This window comes from Rattus norvegicus, chromosome 1 (assembly GCF_036323735.1).
Source record: "Rattus norvegicus strain BN/NHsdMcwi chromosome 1, GRCr8, whole genome shotgun sequence".
Classification (NCBI taxonomy): domain Eukaryota; kingdom Metazoa; phylum Chordata; class Mammalia; order Rodentia; family Muridae; genus Rattus; species Rattus norvegicus.
Window position 1 is genome coordinate 205,637,910 of NC_086019.1, and position 21,902 is coordinate 205,659,811.

At 49.1% G+C, this 21,902-nt stretch overlaps 1 protein-coding gene, 1 long non-coding RNA gene and 1 other non-coding gene across 7 annotated transcripts; 1 reads left to right on the forward strand and 2 right to left on the reverse strand.

Annotated features, from left to right (window-relative positions):
- Window positions 1–661: 661 nt before the first annotated feature.
- Window positions 662–21,871, reverse strand: Ano9 (anoctamin 9). Of its 5 annotated transcripts, none has more exons than XM_006230589.4 (24): window positions 21,473–21,871; window positions 13,405–13,479; window positions 13,052–13,177; window positions 12,788–12,924; window positions 11,333–11,379; window positions 11,173–11,231; window positions 11,012–11,085; window positions 10,664–10,798; window positions 10,459–10,555; window positions 10,227–10,287; window positions 10,043–10,125; window positions 9,838–9,942; window positions 9,609–9,761; window positions 9,492–9,528; window positions 9,204–9,315; window positions 3,980–4,037; window positions 3,793–3,890; window positions 3,552–3,694; window positions 3,304–3,456; window positions 2,452–2,599; window positions 1,785–1,886; window positions 1,617–1,710; window positions 1,374–1,486; window positions 662–1,283 (listed from the first exon to the last, which is right to left on the reverse strand). In XM_006230589.4, exons 1-24 carry the CDS (start codon window positions 21,476–21,478, stop codon window positions 1,256–1,258), a joined length of 2,244 nt encoding a protein of 747 aa, XP_006230651.1. In that variant the 5' UTR covers window positions 21,479–21,871; the 3' UTR covers window positions 662–1,255. The 5 variants fall into 5 exon arrangements, with proteins under 5 accessions (XP_006230651.1, XP_063137092.1, XP_006230652.1 ...); XM_063281022.1 differs by having other exon boundaries at window positions 11,315–11,379; XM_006230590.4 differs by lacking the exons at window positions 12,788–12,924; window positions 13,052–13,177; window positions 13,405–13,479; window positions 21,473–21,871 and adding an exon at window positions 11,672–11,914.
- On the reverse strand, window positions 8,260–8,365 carry Rnu6-1205 (RNA, U6 small nuclear 1205). The gene has a single exon (XR_005499986.1). It is a non-coding gene; the product is annotated as a U6 spliceosomal RNA (small nuclear RNA).
- On the forward strand, window positions 9,646–10,261 carry LOC134485202 (uncharacterized). Its single transcript, XR_010063198.1, has 2 exons — window positions 9,646–9,983; window positions 10,107–10,261. It is a non-coding gene; the product is annotated as an uncharacterized LOC134485202 (long non-coding RNA).
- Window positions 21,872–21,902: the final 31 nt, after the last annotated feature.

Sequence of the window (21,902 nt, forward strand, 5' to 3'; positions counted from 1 at the left end):
AGTGTCCCGCTTTAAGCCTGAGGCTAGTGTTGGTGAGTGTCAGGAGTTCAGTCCCGGGATCTCAAACTTCCCGGCTTTGGGGTAGCGGTCAAACCAGCCCAACCAGCGCAACCCGCAAAGGGGCATCCTGCAGACAGTCATGGTGTTTTGCCTCTCCAGCCCGAACTCTCCCTTTTCCTCCAGGAAGTCTGTCTTGATCCACACCCGACTCATAACTGACCCGGTGTCTTCTCTTGCCACTCAAAGACCCAGACATTTGGAAAGCAGAACCTTCTTCCGTAAGGTGCCCCTCGCTTAGACAATGAGGCAAACCTGAGAAAAGCCAAGTGGCCCCAGGCTACCACAGTTCATCCCATCTCAATCTAGCCCAGAGCAAGAATAATCCCTAGAAACTGGATCTACGTCATGAGGCTCAGAAATCAATACACACAGGTTTACTTTGTTTGTAAAAAGTTTTGCCGGGGGGGGGGGGGGCTGGAGAGATGGCTCAGTGGTTAAGAGCACTGTCTGCTCTTCCAGAGGTCCTGAGTTCAATTCCCAGCAACCACATGGTGGCTCACAACCATCTGTAATGAGATCTGATGCCCTCTTCTGGTGTGTCTGAAGACAGTGACAGTGTACTCACATACATACAGTAAATAAATAAAATCTTTAAAAAAAAAAAAAAGTTTTGCCGGCTGTGGGGATCCAGGTTAATGTGGGGGAGGGAGGGGCCGGAAGTTAGTCTCTACCTTCTACCAAGCAAGAGGCCACAGAGCAGGCAAGATCTGAGGCCCAAGAGCCAGGAGGTCCATGGAACTTGGGCTAATTTCACTGCACGAGGGTTTTATGAGCAGCCAGCAATTCTATGGGTACTAGGGTCACTCAGGAGCTTCAAGTCAGGTCTGTACCAATCTGAACCCCAGAAAAGTTGAAGCAAACCCCACAGGCACATCTGTGCTGTTCATAAATAACCTAAATATACATGGCATTTCAGGGACCCCCGACATATACAAGAGTCTCCTGTGATTAACACATATACATGGGCTTCCTAGGATGCCTATATACATCTACATATATTCAAGGCCCTCCTATGGCCTTCATTCACGAACATTTATGTAGACCATCCAGGACCCTACATATACACGGACCATTTTACAGCCTCCCTCAAAACATGCGTATGCATTGCTATGGACAGAGGCAAACTGTAGAGGTGGGGACTTCTTCTTAGTCCAGGCTCCTGGAAAGCGGCATTTCTCCACCTGCCCCGGGTTGTCTATACATCCGTGCTCCTGGAACTGAAGCTACAGGAAAGGCAGAGTTGGTATGGGTCAGAGGCCAGGCCTGTCCCAGGCACAGACCTGCCCCAGCCAGGTGAGCCTCTGTATCCCTACCACATCCTTCCACGAATCCTCTGATACTTCTCCTCCAGAACCTCATTCTTCACTGACTGGGGCACATCAGGCACAAACCAGGCAGCAATGAGCTTGATGCACAGGGCGACATGCTGTGGGTAATAGGGAGAGTGGGCCAGCAAGGTCAGCGGCTAAGAAGAAACTTTATGATTTGGGGGCTAGGAAAGAGGAATAAAGAGTATAAGGAATGCCTCTCCTCGGGCTCACTCAGAGTTTACCCACCTCAAAGAGGATGACAAAAGCCAGCCGGATGGCCAAAATGAACCAGAACTGCTCAGAGAGGTTGTAGTCGTGGTCATTTCGGTAGTCCCGGTACCTGGGGTAGAGAAGTACCTAAGGTCAGGAATTGGGAGTTTAGAGGCCATTTACAGGGGATGAGAGGTTCCAAACCTGCACACAGTCACATTCTCTTGGCCTTCCATCCTGCCATGGTCCTGGAAGTCTTTGGTGTAGAAGACAGATAAGCTGTGGTTAACATAGTCCTTGAGGCAGCTGAAGAGAGAAAAGTGTGGTGTTTGCTTGGCCTGAGGCCCTTCCTGAGAAGTCACCTGCATCTAGAGGGCACTAGGGGGCAAGCCACCATGGAAGGCCTCCTCCACTCTCCTTCATGAGGAAAGTTGGGCTAGCCAAGCACAAGACTACCCCTGGAAGAGGGAAGAGAGGCTGAGGGGTCTTGGAGATGCCACCAGTCTGCCCTACCAGGCTGGAAGAATACTCCTAGGGCTGACCTAAAGAGCCCAGTCTGCAGGTGCAGTGGGAGCTAGACACATTTCTTCTTTGCCTTCCCATGCCAGAAACAGGTCAGGGATGTAAAACTTAGCAAGAGAGGCATTTAGGTACTGCCTGCTGAACACCAACCAAGCCTGGTACTTCCCTTCCAACAAGGGTCCATCAGTTATTCCTGGAATCCAGCCAAGGTAGGTGGGTCATATAGACAGTGCTAGGAGTCAAGTCCCAGTACAGCCCCGGGTAGCTCCAGCAGCATCCACTTATACCCAGGAGAACCCTGGGTCTGCGCTCCAAGGGCTTAACTGGAAGGGTCAGTTCAATGCCTTACTCATCTGTGAAGGTCTGATTCTTTCTGCACGGGCCATAATGGTACTTGTAGACTACTCTGGGGATGAACTCGGAGGTGAAGGCAATGACCATTCCATTGGCAATGACTGCCAGCACTCCAATGGTCTCCAGTACCTGCAGCCAGGTCCCTGAAAGAGAGCAGTGGAATGAAGCAGCCAGTTCTAATCATTAGTCGTCTCCTGCCCTAAAAGCTTGGAACCTAATCAGTCAAGGAGCCTTGTGTTATCTCTGTTCCTGGCCCCTTTGCAGCTAAGTTATCTGCTTGAAAATTATCAGCTAAGACAGACCTGATTAGTGAAGGACTCAGGCTTCCCCATCCACACCTTCTTCCTGGAACTTGTCAACAGGCTGTTTACCTTCGGACCCCACCCAAGTGAGAATTGCTGAACCCGGACCCAAGTCTGAGGCTCTCCGTAATGTTTCTCGCCATGTCTAGCAACCAAACCATCCATTTCCCTGACATCTGTCATTCTCACTATGGAAAGTCAGGATGACTGAGGCCTTGGGCTCTCTGATCTGCCATACTTTATCTCCCACGTGACTCCTGCTCTTCCATAAGGTTCCCTTGAAGGCTGCAAGCTCTCCAGCCACATGCTGGGCCTCAAGGGAGAGCCTTGTCCGGTGCACTCTAGCCTGCCCTTTCTAGAGGTTGAGCCCATGACACTTAGTTACCATATCTGAAAACCTAAGGAATGTCTCTAGAGTAAAGGGAGGGGCTGCCATTATTACAAGTTCCTTCAGGGTGGCCTGGCGTGGGCTGGTGAAAAGCCCAGGATTGGAAGTCACTCTTCCCAGTGCCCTGGCTGCTTTCCTCCACTGTGTGCCCTCTGACCTATGTCCTTAGCCTTGCGAGGAACCAGGCGCCGCTGTAGTCTGACCATCTTGATGGCATCCAGGCGGATCTCCACAAGGTTGCTGAAGAGCGCCAACAGGGGCGCGAGCGGGAACGCGGCCACAAAGATGGTGGTGAAGCCATACTGGATCACTGCAGGGTGAAAATGTCACCATGTCCAGTACAGCCACCCACTCTTCACCCTGCACACCCACCCCACATGCCCAGCCCACTGGAGCGCCACACACTCATCTCCATGAACTCATCAAAGAGGCTGAAGGTGTTGACCGGATTCATGTGGTAGTTCCGCTGCCACTCCGCCAGTTCTGGGTCTTTGGACTTGCGACCATGTCTGTAAGCCTGCACTGAGCGGCATTTATGGGCCAACAACCTGAGGGCACCAGAAACGTATTGAACATACAGAAAGACTGCAGGGCACTGGGGACAAGCAAAGCGGGAGACTGGAGTAGGATGGAAAGAGGTCCTCACGGGTACAGGTACTCAATGCAGTTGCTCAGCGTCTGCTTCAGGCCCATGATGATGGCCATCTGGATGAACAGGTCCATCATGCAGCCACTGAGATGGCACTGCGGGGCCAACATGAAGGTCAGGGATGGAGCTTGAGGGAGGAGGGGGAATTCAAGAGCTGGGCAGTGAGGCCTCAGGACAGACTGACCTCCTCCAGCTTCCACAGGCCAGCCAGGCGCGTGGATTTCCCAGGGTGACCATTGATCCTAGGGAGAAAATCAAGGCCCGTGAGGAAAATGGACAGCACCTTGATCTTGTGGCTGTGGGAAGGTAGACTGGTAGTATGGTGGTTTGAATGAGGACGCCTCCCCATCCCCAGTAGGCTCGTATGTTTGAATACTGCCCCCTTAGTTGGGGGAATGGTTTGGGAAGGATTAGGAGGTATGGTTTTGTTGAAAGAAGTCAGTCGCTGGGGTTAGGTCCCCCACGTCCCCCGCCGCCGCCATAGTTGTAGATCAAGATGTGAGCTCTCTCTTGGGCTGGAGAGATGCCTCAGCGGTTAAAAACCAGTTCCAGAGGTCCTGAGTTCAATTCCCAGCAACCACATGGTGGCTCACAACCATCTGTAATGAGATCTGACACCCTCTTCTGGTGTGTCTGAAGACAGCGACAATGTACTCATATAAAGTAAATAAATTTAAAAAAAAAAGTGAGCTCTCAACTATTCCTTCACTCCATCATCTCTGTAGTCCTCTGAAACTGTAGGCCAAATTAAGCATTTCCGTTTATAAATTGCCATGGTTAGACTGTTTTATCAGTAGAAGTGTAACCAAGACAGAAGGTGGCACCAGACAGTGGGCTACTGCTGAAAAAAAGGCCTGACTATGTTGTTTTTGGAGAAATGTAGAAGACTTTGGACTCTGGACTAGGTAAGTGGTTGAATGCTGTGGGTCCAGCTTAGTGGGCCATCCTAGTCTTCCTAGGAGCTTGGAAGACAGTACTGAGAGCCATGAGAACTATGGAGATCCAGCTCAAGAGCTTTTGGAAAAACACAGTATGAGCAACTGGGCCAGACAATTCTTGAGATATTTTGGCAAAACAAACAAACAAACAACAACAAAAACCAAAAAGCAAAAACCTGAGGCTGTCTTCTGGCCTTGTTCTAAGAATTTGCCTGAGGCAAAATGAGAGGTGCCAAACTCATTTCCTTGGTGGAAAAGATCTAAAGACAGTCTAATACTGATTCTGTCACATGGTTATTAGTAAAATCACCCTATGCAGGTCTACAACGAAGAAGGGCAAGCAGGGTAAAAAGAAATACAAAATAGATAGTTTAAAGAGAAAAAGAGTACCAGGAAATTTAATGTTGGAGTCAAGGCCTGTGCTGAAAAAGAGAAGAAAATTAGAGCGAGGCCTGATCTGAAATGGAATAAGGGGTGGGAGGAGACTCAGAGGAACACCCAGTTAGCTTCCAACCTGAGGAAAGAAAAGGCCTAAGGAATCTTCTGCTTTTCAAAAGCAACAACAGCCAGGTAGTGGTGGTGCACACTTTAAACCCAGCACTTGGGAGGCAGAAGCAGGTAGATCTCTCTGAGTTCAAATTCAAGGCCAGCCTGGTCTACAGAGTGAGTTTCAGGACAACACAGTAAAATCTTATTTGGTGGTGGTGGTGGGGTGTGCAACAATAAATCAAAGCTGTTTGAAAGTGATTTATGGGTTCTAGGGTTTACCCCAAATTAGTTGTTAAATCTAATAGTGTCCTCCACACTGTTTTGGCTTTAGAGTCATAAAAGATACACAAGCAAGGGGTTGTGGAATCTTCCTTTGCAGTTAACTGTAGCCAGGTAGGTGGCAGGGAAGTCCCTGCATGAAGGCGCTGATAGGCAGTACCAGAAGCTGTGAAAGAGGAGCCTGGATTGCATTAGATATTAGAGGTGCCAGAGCCATGGCTATCTACCAAGGAGAGTGGACCCAGCCAAGAGAAAGAAGTAAGGGGTTGGGGATTTAGCTCAGCGGTAGAGCACTTGCCTAGCAAGCACAAGGCCTTGGGTTCGATCCCCAGCTCCAAAAAAAAAGAAAAGAAAAGAAAAAAAAAAGAGAGAGAAAGAAGTATGTTGCAGGCGGAAGGACAGAGTCACCTAAGCTCTCAGACACAGAGCTACAGGATCTGAAGTTTGCCCTATTGGGTTTCAGTCTTGCTTTTTGTCCAGTATTTCTTCACTATGTCCCTGTTCCTCTTTTTATGACAGTAGTGTATACCCTGTGTCACTGTGTTAGACATGTGTAATTTGCTTTTTTTTTTTTCTCTCTCTCTCTTTTTTTCGGAGCTGGGGACTGAACCCAGGGCCTTGCGGTTGCTAGGCAAGCCCTCTACCACTGAGCTAAATCCCCAACCCCGTAATTTGCTTTTTTATTTCACAGGGAGTTAAGATTACCTTGAATCTCAGTGGAACTGTTTGGAAAGGATTAGGAAGTGTGGCCTTGCTGGAGATGTGTCACTGGATCAGACTTTGAGGTTTCAAAAGTCTGATGCAATTGCAATCCCCAGTGTTGATATTCTCTCTCTCTCTCTCTCTCTCTCTCTCTCTCTCTCTCTCTCTCTCTCTCTCCTTTATGATTGTGGATCAAGATGTGAGCTATTTCTTTTCTCTGTCATCGTGGACTCTAACACTCTAAAACCTTAGGCCAAATTCAATGCTTTTTTCTTATAAGCTGCCTTGGTCACAGTGTTTATCACAGCAACAAAGTAATTAAGAGAACAGGACAGTACCCTGAGGCACACCTACTCTAGGAATGCACAGGCTCAGCCTCACAGAAGCGCCAAAAAAGATCTGTTGGAAATGACCTCAGTTTCTCCTCACAGAAACCGTGCATAGTGCCATTTTGTGTTTAAAAGCTTTCAAGTCATGTGGTGGCTCAGACTTCCAATGCCAGCGCTCAGAAGGCTGAAGCAGCCGTCCCGTGAATGGGAATACATGGTGAGAACCTGTCTCAAAACAGGCAATCAAAACTCCAGCCATAGTGACACATGCATGCAGCTCCAAAACTCAGCGCATCCTTGGCTGCATAGAAAGTGTGAGGCCAGTCAGGCTGCAAGCCCATTTCAAAGCCACCAAATGAACAACAACAATAAGGCCATTTGCTTTCCATAACATGATAAAAACTGTAAACTATTCTAAACCACAGGGGTCCATGTTCAGCAATGGAATCCTAGAAGCACTTCCATTAAGGTTCATGGTAGCCATTACTTAGCACTGTGCTGGGATTACTTGTAACTATGCAGTAGAAATATAGAGCACACTGGCGTAGATGTCCAAAGGGAAAAGTAGAATTTGAGGAAATAGATTGTACACTTGGAAAATCAAAATAACCAACTGAAGAACGTAGCAGACCAATCAGCTGAGGCACTGAGAGGTTTGTAAGATCACACCGGCTTTCCTGAGTGCAGGAAAAGCCCTAGAAGCTACGTGCGGTGGCACATGGCTGTAATCGCAGCTCTTGAGAGGCAGAAGCAGGATAGACTCACTATACTGCCTGTAGTCCAAGCTGGCCTAGAACACACCTCTCATTCTAAGTCAGCATAGACTATACCATGATCCCACTCAAGAAGAAAAAAAAAAAAAGATAAAGGAAGGAAACCAAGCTACTGGGAAATGGGGCTTGAGAAAATACCAGTTGTAGTCAGCGTTACTATCAGAGGCCTGTAATCCTAGCACTCAGCACACTGAAGAAAGAAAATTAAGGATGGTGAAAACGTGTCTCAAAAAACAAAAAGCAAAAAAAAAAACAAAAAAGAGGAGGAGGAGGAGGAAGGAAACAGCCAGAATGAAACGAAATTCACCGAAAATCTACAGGACCTACACGAAGGCAGCTACATGAGGGATTCCCACATCTGTGAACATGCTGGGAGGTTCAGTGGGGAGGCTGGGGAGTTTGTGACTACCCAGTCATATTTAAATGCCTGGTGACATTTAAGCACGTTAATGAAGCAGCAATTAACACAGAAAACACACCAGAAAAAGAAAATAATAAAGCAGCAATTATTTTCTTCAGAGAAGACAAAAAGGTGTACATTGACTGCACCTAAAATGGCTCATTTAAATAAGGAAGGTGGGGGGGGCATTCATGAGGTTTCTTCACAAAGCACAGTACCCCATAACCAGTGAGGAGAGTATGGTGCACTGGGCAGAGCCACCGGGATGCTCCCATGTAACAAATCAGTCTGATTACTGACAGAGCAAAGCTACCTCAGTCATAAGTTCCTGTGTGCAGATTAACATGCACAAACAAGACCCACCAGGCTGGCCCGTGTCACCTCTAGGGCCGAGGGTCACAAAGGTTGTTGTTCTACATTGAGTTTCTATGTATTCTGGGCATGAACTATTTGTTGTTGTTTTTGTTTGTTTGTTTGTTTTTAAGTTAAAAGAACTGATCTGACCACTTTAAATATATATATATATATATATATATATATATATATATATATATATATATATGGACCACTTCACAAATTTGCACGTCATGCTTATGGAAGGGCATGTTAACCTCGTGTGTGTTGTTCCAATTTTAGTACCTGTGCTGCTGAGGGGAGCACTGTTTCTTTTTAATGCAGCGTCTTATGTAGCTGACTGAGAGCTCACTCCAATTACTGAGTTCTGAAATTACAAGAGGATGCCACCACATCAAGAGGTCACCACATACAAGAGGTCAAACATAGGGTTTCATGCATGCTATTTTTTTTTTTTTTTGGTTCTTTTTTTCGGAGCTGGGGACCGAACCCAGGGCCTTGCGCTTCCTAGGCAAGCGCTCTACCACTGAGCTAAATCCCCAACCCCTCATGCATGCTATTTAACTGAGCTACAGCCCCAGCCTAAAGATCTGGCCACTTTTACTTATTTTTATTATTTATTTTTGTATATTTATTTACTTATTTAGTTTTTTTGAGACAGAGTCGCTCTGTTTAGTCTTGGCTATCCTGGAGCTCAACATGTAGACCAGGCTGGTCTCAAACTCACAGCGATCTACCTGCTTCTGCTGGCTCAGTGCTGGGATTAAAGCTGTGTGCCAGCATGCCTGGCTAAGATCTGGCCACATTTTTTTAAAAAAGTTTGTTGTTTGTTTGTTTGTTAGTTTGCTAGTTATATGAGTAACTCTGCTGCATTCATTCATTCATTCATTCATTCATGTATGAGTGCTCTGCTGCACGTACGCCTGCACACCAGAAGAGAGCATCAGATTCCTTAGTAGATGGTCACGAGTCACCACGTAGGTGCTAAGAATTGAACTTAGGACCTTTGGAAGAGCAGTCATCTCTCCAGCCCCAGATCTGGCCCTTTGAAAGGCAAGAAACAGGACAGGAAGGCTGCGCCTGAGGGAGCCAGGGGGCTGGAAGGCTGAGCCTGAGGGAGCCGGGGCTGGGCCGGAGAGCATACCTGCCCAGAATGAAGGCAATGTAAATGAGCGAGGAGAAGTGGGCGAAGAACTGCAGGATGAAGAACTTGACAGTGAACTTGCTCTCTTGCTCTGAAAAGGTCCTGGGTTCCTCTGGAATGAGACATGGCCATCCTGTCTGTCCTTAGACCAACGGGACAGCATGACCTACAGTCTCTAGTGAGGGGTCCCAGAAAAGCAGGAAGCCCCCACCCCATGTTTGATCACAGCCCTGTGACTCTCAGTCCCGAGTCCTCCCAGTTCCCAGAGAGAAGTTAGTCTCTTCTCACCGAATTTACAAAGCTTCAGGGCTACACATTTGTTGACCTGAGGGAAGAAGGAACCAAGTGGGACTTACCTAAGACTTCAGTGGAAGCCCCGCCTCGGCCTCTCCGCATGATCCTTACCTTAGTCATAATGACGATGATTACATAATGTACCACCGCCCCTGTCACCACCACAGCGGTGGTCACCTGCTGCTCCAGGAAGCTGCTGAAGAGGGCAGCAGCCAGCACTCGGTAGACAACCAGCAAATGAGCCATGCCAATCATCAAACAAATCTGCAGAGGATTAGGGTTGGACATGAAGGGAAGGGATAGCCAGGTCTCTAGCCCTTACCACAGCTCCCGGAAGTACCATGAACAGGGACAGGATCAGGATGATAGTGCTGCTCAGATAGGAATGATGGTGCTTTTTCAGCTCATAATGCGGAGAGTTGATGAGCTCCAGGGCCATCTCTTCCTAGGGAGGTCACCAGACACGCCTCAGACACAAGGATACAGGTATGGGCCACGTGGGACACTGGAGGCAAGCAACCTTGAGGCTGCTGTCCCTGCCCTACCTCTTCCTCATCCCACTCATACAGTTCCCAGCTCTGGACCTCACGGGCACGCTTTCGCTTCCAGATCTCCAGGAAGACCGTAGCTGCAGTGAGAACAGAGAAACATCACGGAATACCTGGGGTGAGCCAGGGTGGCTGAAGAGCGAGTCCTAGAGGCCTCTGGGGATGCCCAGCAGCAACTCACCCCACAGAGCCATAAAGATGGCAAATATCACAGTGCCCTCGTTGTCGAAGAGATGCGTGAGCTGGGGAGAGGAACGGAAGAGCTTCGCGCTAAGTTTCCTACTATGTCTCCTGGTAGGGAAGGGAGAACCTGCCTCTTCGGGGCATCCCAGTGCCTTATCTTCCCCTCTTCTAGACAGGTATACTGTGCCCACCCTTGCATAAGCTCAGGAAAGACTCCGGTAGCATCTGACCTTTGCAAAAGTGCACATCTCTGAGAGCCGCTGGTATCTGCGACTGTTGTCGCCGAGAGGGCACATGAAGATGTCATCGGCACTACAGATCTCTTTGCTGAGAGGGTAGAGACAAGAGTGGTGATTTTGAGATGCAGAATCCATCCAGGCTCCCACCTCCAGACCTGGCCCCCAATGAGATTGCAGGCCTCAGGCCCCCACCCACCTGATCTGGCTGGAATCAAACAGGGCAAAGCCACTCAGAAAGACGATGAGGCCCACCACAGCAGCAGGCACGAGCATGTAGGTGTACCAGCCAAGCCAGGTGAAGTACAGAGCCACCTTCTCTCCAAAGTATTCCCTGTGGAAAAGCTTCCCCGTCAAGGCCGCCCTCCCCATTGGCCTCAGTACCTGGTAGGGTAGGGGTGTGTGAGAAGAAGGTGAAGCTGGTAGCATCGGTGTAAGTGGGGGACTGTCTCTGTGAGTTAGGACTGGATTGGCTGGGCCCCAGGTTATCTGCTTTAAACACAGATGTGTCTGTGGCCCACAGGTGAGCTGCTCGGTGTGGTATTACCTGATTTTATCAATTGGCTGTGGCTGGAACACATTTCTCCACTGAGCCCATTCTCTGCTCAGGTCCTCTTCCCCCTGGGTACCGGACACAGACAATGAGAGCTTGGCTTCCTACCTCAGATCCCCACCCTCAGGCCCATTCTGAGCTGGTCTACCCCTCACCTTGTGCAGAAGAAACATGGTCTCAAAAACCCCATCCTTCACCAGATCCTCAAAGGTGTCTAGGGTTATAGGGTGCCTCAATCAGAAAGCAATGGAGGATAGGAGAATCCAGCCCACAGCAGCACCCTCCTCAGCCACCGACCTGCCCATCTGAGCTCACCACTGAGTCTCTTCTTGCTGTTCACGACAAAGTTCACAATTCGGATTCTGGAAGCCAAGAATCTAAAATCAGGATGGCCCCTAGTGGACTTTACTCTAAAGACCCTGTTCTCCACACATCCAGGCCCTCTCTGTTCCAGAAAAGGTACCCCACCACTACTGACCAGAACCCAGAGTCCAGAAATCACTCTGAAAACCTACTCAGGTCAAACATGGCTGGCCTCCAGAGTGGGGTTTGGTTCTTACTCTCAGCCGTCCACATCCCTCCCAGATGCAGGGGTAAGAGGCCCCACCTCTGACCACACTCCCCTGCACATGCTGAGTGTTAATGTCCACGAACCTGTTTACATGTCTATGAGTGATTCTGCTTCTGTGGAAACTGATGTTCAGAGGTTAGGGTAACTTGCCTGAGGCCACACAGGCTCTTGTGGAGCCATACTCAGATACAGCTTAAGTGCCTGAGATAGTCAACTTGTGAACACAGGGCAATCCCCCCCCCACACAAGTCTGTCTTGTTTTGCCCCCATCGAGGTATCTGTGATGGTATATGCTTGGCCCAGACAGTCTCTCTATTAGGAGGTGTGGCCCTGTTGAAGTGGGTGTGGCCCTGTTGGAGTGGGTGTGGCCTTGTTGGAGTAGGCGTGTCACTGTGGATGTGGGCTTTAAGACCAGTGTCCTAGCTGTCTGGAAGCCAGTCTTCTCCTAGCTGTCTTTGAAACAAGAGGTGGAACTCTCAGCTCCTCTGGCTGGATGCTGCCATGCTCCCACCTCAATGAAAATGGACAGAACTTCTGAACCTGTAAACCAGCCCCAATTAAATATTGTCCTTTATAAGAGTTGCCTTGGTCATGGTGTCTGTTCACAGCAGTAAAACCCTAACAAAGACTGTGTCTCTACTCTTCTTATTTCCCCTCATGTCCTGTGTTCACAGGACTCTGTTACCTGCTACCCAATTCCCTGTCTGTCCTTTGCGATCAACTAGCCAGGCCCCCAGATAGCTATTCCTAGAGCTGGGTAAGTGACACAGAAGGGCCATATAGGGTTATATGAGTGTTAGGGGAGGAGAAGGTAACTGGGGACACAGGAGGCTCTCCCTGTCAGATATCGAACACCAGATGACCAGAGAGGAGAGTTTGGGCTGATGAGTAAGGGGTCTGTGGGAGATAAAGACCTCAGAGTCCCAGAAATGGTGCCTGATGACTTTAATTCTGGATCTCTTTAATTCAGGAAAACTGTGATAAAGAGTTCTCACAGGATGTCAAGAAGTGAGCATCAATATTACTATTACAAAATGGAAACTGAGGCACAGAGCCTTGTTCAGCACTGTGTCTGATCCCCTGTGGCAGTCACACTAAGACTGTGTGGAACTGTTGTCCTACCTCAGATGGGCTGTGGCCCTGGTCCTGCCTGACACAGGGCAAGGACCCTCCTGGCCTGGCTCTGGACACCTCCTCACCTTGTGGTAGCTATGTTGAAGTTCTGCTTGGCTCTGGACCTAGGATCTTCAGGCTTCATGAGGAGAGTCCGGTACATGTCAATGACAGCACTGTCGGCTCGGATCCCAAAGAACACCTTCTTCTGGTCCTTTAATACCTTGAGAGCCACAGGAGAAGAACTCATCCACAGTCACTATCCTGTCCTCTGTTCTTGGGGTAGATGACATGGCATTCCTCATGACTCTCTGGCCCATGACTCGGCCCCCTGAAGCAAACCAGCCCACCTTGAAGTGGAAACCATTCCTCTCGAGTTTTTCTAGGAACTGTTGTTGCCTCTGAACATGCTTCTGACTTTTCTGGGTCTGGAGATCAGCCACCAGGACACAGTCCCATTGATCAGAGGCCTCAGGCTGGAGGAATAAGGTATGGGATAGAAACAGAACCCTGAACACAGATAAGAGGGAATGTAAATCTGGAAGCCAGCACAAGACACAGGATGGGAAAAGGTGTGGGGCGGGAACCCAACAGAGAACACGAAGGAACATGGAAGGAGGTGTAGGACCATAACCACACACAGGACACACAGAATAGGTGCGGGGTAGGTGGAATCCACCCTGGGAGATCCGAGCAGACCTACCTTACAACTACCCATTTCCATCAATGGCAAGTGGTCCCCTTCTGACCCCACCAAGATCTGGAGGCTCTCATCGACCTGGGGGACAGAGACAGATGGGGAGATGAGTATGTAAGACCCCCACAAGCCTCTTCCTACATCCTCCGAGCAGGGACATGGCACTCAGGGGAGTAAGACTCCCTGTCCTGCGCCAAGCTGGGGACTAGTCTGCCGGAAACTAGTTGGCAAATAGGCAGCCCGTGGTGGAGGTCTGGCTGAGGACATCAAAAGGTGGCAGAAAGTGACGTGTGCAATGCAACCACAGTACAGTCTGTGTGGAAACACCCAGGAGTTCCTTCAGGGCTCGAAGGAAAGGTAGACGGCCCCATTCCTCCATGGCAGACACAGTGGCTCACAGGGAGTCCCAGCAGGACTAGGTGCGGGAGGGAGCCACACCTCAGGACAATCACAGTGACACAGGTCCGTGCTTCCGATAGCTGGAGGGCTGAAAGACACCAGCTACACACATTTAAGAGACTGAAGAGGGGGCTGGAAAGATGGCTCAGCAGTTAAGAACACTGACTGCTCTTCCAGGGGTCCTGAGTTCAATTCCCAGCTCACGACCATCTGTAATGGGATCCGATGCACTCTTCTAGTGTGTCTGAAGACAGTGGCAGCACAGTCATATACATAAAATAAATAAATAAAATTTTAAAAAAAGTCTGAAGATACCAAAGTCTGGGGACACCAAGGAGGGACATCAGGGATACACTTGTGCACTGCTGGTAGTTCACACAAACTTTGGGAACATTTGCACTGTGGCCTGGCCATCCTTGAGGATACAGACAAGAAACTCAGAACAGGGTACAGTCCCCATCGCTGAGAGCCACAGGTGGAATCTGAAGGACTTGAGATTTTTCTGACTTGTTTACTGTACAGACCCAGATCTTCTGGGAGATGGGCTGACATCTTTCTCCACTGTGGGCTGGATTCAGTGCCTAGAGAAAGCTGTGAATATGAGAAACATAGTGGGCACCAGTGTCACCCCACCCATGTGAGGGAGGTTGTGACTGCCCCGATATCCCGGAGAGTCAGGGATGCACAGAAGGAGTGAGCAATGGCCCTCCCTCCTGAAACCTGTAGTCCGTTCCACCTAAGTCCTCAGGGAAGGTCAGAGGGTCATGTGAAGAGCATCCATGAGTCGTGTCACCAGGACAAGGGGGAGAAATGTCTTAAGTGGAAACTAAGAAGATGGTGACAAAAAGCTACACAGACTCCTGAGTGACCAGAATAGGAAGGACACAGGGTGTGTAGCGGAAGTGCTGAGTGACACAAGTGTCTCCTGAGAATGATCATGGGAAGGTAGTGTATGGCTGGGGCACACCAGAATGACAAGCCAGCTTGTGTTTTTAAGAAAACAAGTCTTGGGGATCTACATCTAGCACGATAGTCTTTTTCTTTGTAAGTGCATAGGACAGATGTTTTGACTGCATGTAAGTCAGTCTATGCACCAATTGTCAGTCGGTTGCCCATGGAGACCAGAAGAGAGCATCATATCTGACGGGTGGAACTGGGTAGGTGACACAGAAAGACCAGAGGAGTTATGGATTTTTGTGAGTCACTATGTGGATGCTGGGAATTGAACCAGGGTTCTCTGGAAGAGTACCTGGTGCTCCTAACCACTGAGCTATCTCTCCAGTCCCTAGCATGATATATTTTTTTTTTTACAAAATGAAGAGCAATTAACAAAACTCTGCTTTTTAGTTTTTTAAAGGAATATTTTAAAATCTATTTATTTTATGTGCATTGGTATTTTGCCTACATAGACGTCTGTTGAGGGTGTCGGATCACCTGGAACTAGGTTTACAGACAGTTGTGAGCTGCCATGTGGGTGCTGGGAATTGAACCTGGGTCATCTGGAAAAGCAGCCAGTGCTCTTAACCACTGAGCCATTTCCCCCAGCCTGCTTTTGTTCTTACTTGCTTCCTTTCTTCCTTTCTTTTTCTTTCTTTGATTTACTTGTTTTTATTTTTTTTTCAGGGCATTGTTGCTGTGTCTGTGTGAGGATGTCAGATCCTCTGGAACTCAAGTTACAGTTTCAAGCTGTCATGTGGTTGCTGGGAATTGAACTCTGATCCTTTGGAAGAGCAGCAAGTGTTCTTAACCACTGAGCCATCTCTCTAACCCATTTTTTTTTCTTTTTTTCTTTTTTTGAGACAGGGTTTCCCTATGTATCTCCGGCAAGCTAGAACTCACTATGTAGACTAGGCTGGCCTCGAATTCAGAGAGATCCATCTGCCTCTGCCTCCAGAGTTCCGGGATAAAAAGTGTGTTCTACCACCACACCTGGCCCCATTTTGTTTGTTTGATTGGTTTAGGTTGTTTTTTTGTTTTGTTTTGCTTTGCTTTTTGTTTTGTTGTTGTTGTTGTTTTGGTTTTTTGTTTTTGTTTTTGTTTTTTTGACACAGGGTTTCTCCGTGTAGCCTTGACTGTCCTGGAACACTCTCTGTAGACCAGGCTGGCCTTGAACTCAGAAAACTGCCTACCTCTGTCTCCAGAGTGCTAGGGTCAAAGGTATGTGCCACCACTGTCTGGCTGCCATTTTGGTTTTGTATTTTTTTTTTTTAAAGATTTATTTATTTATTATATATAAGTACACTGTAGCTGTCTTCAGATACACCAGAAGAGGGCATCGGATCTCTTTACAGATGGTTGTGAGCCACCATGTGGTTGCTGGGAATTGAACTCAGGACCTCCGGAAGAGCAGTCGGGTGCTCTTAACCGCTGAGCCATCTCTCCATCCCTGGTTTTGTATTTTTTTTTAAAGATTTATTTATTTATTATATATAGGTACTCTGTAGCTGTCTTCAGACACACCAGAAGAGGGCATCAGATCTCTTTACAGATGGTTGTGAGCCACCATGTGGTTGCTGGGAATTGAACTCAGGACCTCTGGAAGAGCAGTCGGTGCTCTTAACCGCTGAGCCATCTCTCCAGCCCGGTTTTGTATTTTTTATTGTACAAATGTTTTGCTTTTATGTCTGTTTGCCATGTATGTGCCCAGTCCCAGTGGAGGTCAGAAGACGGCATCCGACCCTCTAGAACAGAAGTGACAGGTAGTTGTGAGCCACTGTGTGGGTGCTGGGAGTCAAACCCAGGCCTCTGCAATTGTTTTATTTTTTTTGAAATAATTTAAATTTTTTGATTTATAAAATTTTACAAAATTCTGGAATTACTGGCAGACACTACCATGCCTTGTTATGTGATACTAGGAATTGAATTCAGAGTTTCACCTGTGCTAGGAGAGCTTTCTATTCATTGAGCTACACACACTAAAAACTATACAACCGAGGGAGGGAGCAGAGTCAGGGAAATGGATGCTGTGGGCTCCATCTCCTTGGTGCTGGGTGCTGGGTTCTTGGGATTTCATGTACTCTCAATAAACAAGGTGCCTGAGGACTGAAGTTTACTGGCAGTGAGGGTTTCTTTCCTGAAGGTGGGGAGCGTAGGAAGCAGGGAGGAAGAACTGAGGAAGTGGGGGCTGCCAGGCAGGTTGGAGCAAGTTGTGTTTTCCCAAACCGATGGAATAAAGACCAAGGGAGGGGCTGGATGGGCTGATGCACAGGCTAAGGAGACAGCATCAGGAAGATGCTGAGGACAGTGGTTTTGTAATTCATGATGTGTCCCTTGGCTGTGCACGCATGGGTGATACAATCCCATCCATGTCACTACAAGCAATGCAGGAGTCGATAGAGGGACTCCACAGTGGCAAGGACCCTGTGGCTCCATGGTCCCTGCAGCAGGGGACTGTCTGTTTCTCTCGATGCCCAGGAGGTTGGGATGCTGTTCTCATACTCCATGGTCCAAGAGGCCCGAGTCTTCCTTAGCCCAGTACTAACTCCAGTGCCCATCCTCAGTGGCCCCTGCTCCATCCCACACTGCATTTTACCATCCCTGAAGTTACCACAATGCCAAGTCTGACTCCTGCTTCCCCAGCCCCACAAACCTGTAGTCCCTCCCCTTCTCAAACACATTCCTCCCACCTCCTCCACAGAGTCTCACTGTACTGCTCCAACAGGCCAGCCGAAGAGCTGCCAGGCAAAATACAGGCCACCCAATCATGTAGGAATTTCAGATAGACAAACAGGCTTTGGGATGGGCATGGTAGCACATGCCAACAATTCAGAGGGTTGTGGTGAATTCGTGGCCAGCCTGATGTACATAGCAGGTTCCAGGGCAGCCTGGTCTATATAGCAAAGACCTCATCTCAAAGCAAAGCAAAACCAAACAAAATTAAGGGTTTTTTTTTTGTTTTTGTTTTTGTTTTTGTTTTTGTTTTTTTGGGGGGGGTTGATTGCTTATTTGTACGTGTAAGTATATTGCAATTTTAATTTAAGCGTATTTTAAAACATATTGCAATATTGCCTGAGTATACTTATACTAAGGAAAAACAAGTTATCTGAAATCCAATTTAACCTAAGGTGTTTCTGTTTTGTTCTGTTTGTTTGTCTGCCTTGCTGCTGAGTCCACACCCTACTGAAGCCCCATGAGTGCAGACTCTCATTCACATCGAGGAGATTCTGGTTCGAGAATCGGCTGCCCCAGCCTGCACCTCCATTTAGCTGAGGAGCACAGGCCTTCATCTGCCTGTCTTGTGTGCACCCTGTTGTGCTGTACTTGCCTCTCCACCTCGGCATTTCTGTTTGCTCCCACCCTCCTGCCTCTGACAACATACCCTAGACTCCTGGGCTCTCAGCTTCCCATCCACTGCCCACAGACACATGTAACCCAGATATTGTGGGCAGGGATTGAAACTTCTCTAGGAGAGAAACCTACACTTAGAGCTGCAGTACAGGTGCTCACCTATGTCTCAACTTGGGAAGAAGGTGACACCCCAAAGAACAAGTGGTCAGGGGACCCTTATATCCCTGGCACCCCGCCTAGTAATCCACCCACCACAAGGGCCCAGCAAGTGTCATGCGGGATGAATTGAGGAGTGGAATGAGCTTGACTTTGGGCCTGGGCAGATGTCCTCTGATGTCTCTCTCCCCTTTCCCATAAGCCACAATTGTCATTGTGGGCCCAAAATGTTAGTGTGTAGAACATATTAGAGCAGAGGCAGGACCTAGGACAGAACCAGGAACCTGTAGGACTTTAGAATCCAAACCGAGGGGCATCCTGGGAAAAGGAGACCACCCACAAAGTATACCCTGAAGGCTGGGCTAAGAGGCTGTCTCTAGCCAGCCCCAAAACAATATCAGAAAGCTCTTCCCACTAGAGATGTGTGCAGCCTTGGAACAATTACCTGAAGCCTCTTGGAGCTGGGGATGTCACTTCAGCCAGTGTAAGCTGAAGTCACTCTGGGCAGGACCACCCTTTATATACCTGTGGCAAAGCTATACACATACCTGGGGCTGCACTAGCTTTTAGCTGCCACTGTAGCACGGGGACAGTGACCAATCTATTAACTAGGTCAGAGATCCCCTACCCAGATCTGGTCCCGTCATTTCCAACCTACAGCAAGACAGGTCCAGCTACTAAACTCTGCATTCAGCCATGCTGGGCTTACCAACCACCCAGCCACAGCTACAGCACCCAGCCTTCAAGGTCTGGCTGTGCAGGGCCAGTGTGTACAGAACCAGATCCTGCTGATCCCCAGTGGATGATGATACCCAGGAGCATCTATCTCAGTGATGCCCTTGAGACATTGACGATGGGACTGGCTCGTGACGCCGTCTTTACATCCAGCCAAGCAGCTTGCTCAGTTTTCCTGAAGCATTCAAAACTCCTGGTCCTAATCCATTGGATTCCACCTCCAAGAAGTTGTGTGGGCTCCTGAAACTCCAGGATACCCAGGACAAGGACAAGGCTGTCCCCACACACTCAGCTGGGGCCTTGGACTTAGAGTTCCAACATTGCCATATACAGCCAGACTAGGGTTCAAGCACAGGCAGACATCTGGCTCTGATGAGATCAGCCCCCAGAGATTGAACTTCTTCACCAATAGAATCTAAGGATATCACTTCTGCAACTAAGAATCACAGGGAGAGAGTGAGAACAATCACCAGCCCAGCCACTAAGATGCCTGCCATTTCCCCCAATTCTTGCCACCTCTGATCCTACAAGCCATGCACAGTGGGCTAGGGCTCAGGGTTCAGGGACCTAGCTCCTCATTATGACACAGGCCACCTCTCCAGTTCATGGGACCCCATAACACCTAAGGAATCCTCCCTCCTGAGGGTCAGGAATGCAGGGAACCAGAGCAGGGCAGTCCTGCTCCCATCTGTCCGTTTCCTAGCCACCTTCCTGGTCAGTGCAGGCAGAAGAAGAGACGTGTGCATACAGGTCATCCATTTTCAAACCAAGCCTGACCTGGTACACAGTACACATAGACCTCGCTTCCCACCCTTTTGTCCTTCAGCCCACCTTGTCCCAAGATCATGTTTACCTCCCTCACTCCTGGTCTGACGTCTGTAACACTCTTCAGTTTCACTATCCACAGGGGGATCCACCTGCTCCACTAGGTATTGTGGGCAGGGACTGAAACTTCTCCAGGACAGAAACCCACACTCGGAGCTGTAGTATAGGGTGAGCACCTGTGTCTCACCCACCATAAGACCCCAGCATCTCTGCTACTCATCCCCAGACACTGAACCGGAAATTCTTTCTGTGTTCTCAGTGCTGAGCCCGGGAGGGTGGTGCATGAGTGGAGGCTCATAGGGACCAGAGTCATGTCTACCTGGTGGGAGAGGTGGTCCCAATCTTTACCTCATAAGACAAGAGATAAACAAGCTGGGGAGAAGATTGGGGCAGCATTTCTGGGAGAGAGCCATGTATGTGTGTCAGTCCTGAGAGACAGGCTGTGCTTGGAGTGTTTGCTCAGCTCTCAACCCATTCAGAGACTCAGCCCTTACCGCCTCAGGGGACTCACTAGTTACAGATCTCAAGAACTCAGTCCCAGACCAGTGAGATAGCCCAGCAGGTAAAGGCACCTGCCACCAAGCCTCAGCTTGATCCATTCGGACCACATGGTCAAAGGAGAGAACTGACTCTAGAGACTCTGACCCTCCACATGTAAGTCGGACTCGGTCCTCAGCACCCCTGGGAACTTGGTAGTTACTACTCCTGGTGACTTTGTCCTCAGCACTTCAACATTGCAGGAGTGTAAAGGGCAAAGAGAAAGCCACCAGGTGAGGCTAGAAGTTTACAGAAGCGGGTCAGCAAAAGCAATGGAGAGTCATGAAAGAAATGTAAACAGTAGGGAGCAGGGTCAGATCCAACTAGGAGCTAGGACCACCAAACCCTCTGCCTACCTAAACTGTGGGTCCTAAAGGTGCATGCTCTCTCTTTATATCACTAGCTTGAGGAAGAGGCTGGCAAGGGGATGGATATTGGAGCCAGGTTAAGGGTGTCCATGCACTCCCACTGCTGGGTCTGAAAGGCCCAGAGAGAGGACTGCACAGAGCAGAGGGAGCAGCCACCCACACAGCCCACACCTGGAGGCCTGGTGCCTCAGTGGGAGGTTGGTTTCACTCTCTACCTCGCCCTTGCCTCCTCCCTGGGGATTAAGTGCTGGCTTCTGCCCCAGGTGACCATTTTGGTTGACAAAAGGGAAAATGATGCTTTCCAAAAGATACCCCGAGAACACACATCTTACCTTGTGATCTACCCTAGGCTCCAGGTCCAGTCTGCCTGGAGCAGGATCCAGAAAGCGTGGCACACAGCTACACAGGCCAGTCTAACCTGGTGCCCATAGTCCCTCCCCGTCAGTGCAAATCACAGGTCTGAGTGTCTGCGTGTCCCACCACAGCATCTTTGTTCTCACTTTGCACAGATCAGTCTGGCAGAAAGCCCTAAGTCATTTACATTCATAGGAGCTCGGTCCCTGGGATCTCCAGAATTCCAGACTAGGACTAGAAAGCTACTTCATCTGTCGTGCTTTACCCTTAGCCTGCCCCATAGGTACTGATCCAACTCTAGCCAACATTCTCCCTGGATGGCAGGTTGTTGGGAACTGCCTGCCACCAAGCTTTCCAGGGAAGGATGACAGCTGTAGGGGCTGCAGGCGTGTACCTTCAGAACCCAGGCTCACCTGCATGCTGGTGACTGGTCCCTTAGTCAACGCGGGGCTCTGGATGCTGGCATTGGCAGGTATGAGAGTAGCTGCGGGCTCCCGGCTGTTACCTGACTTCCGTGTGTGGTTTGCCCCGCCCACTCCTCTGATTGCTTGCCCAAGTTATGCTGGGGAGGAGCCAGTAGCAAAACCCGCCAAGAAAAGCCCTTCCAGTGTCCAGAGACCCCAACACCTTCCTTTCAAGGGTAAGGGTGGAGCAAGGGGGCAGAAGAGCGCTGTAGCTCTCTCCTGGGTTTCCTATCACCTTCCCTACAGGGATGTCCTGGCTGCAAGGCAGAGTCCATGGCACCCCAATTCGAGAGAAAATGGTGACATAGACGACCTTAATAATAGAAAGGTACTCAGTACCACCTGTCTCCACGACACCTGCAGAGTTCATTCCAAATGC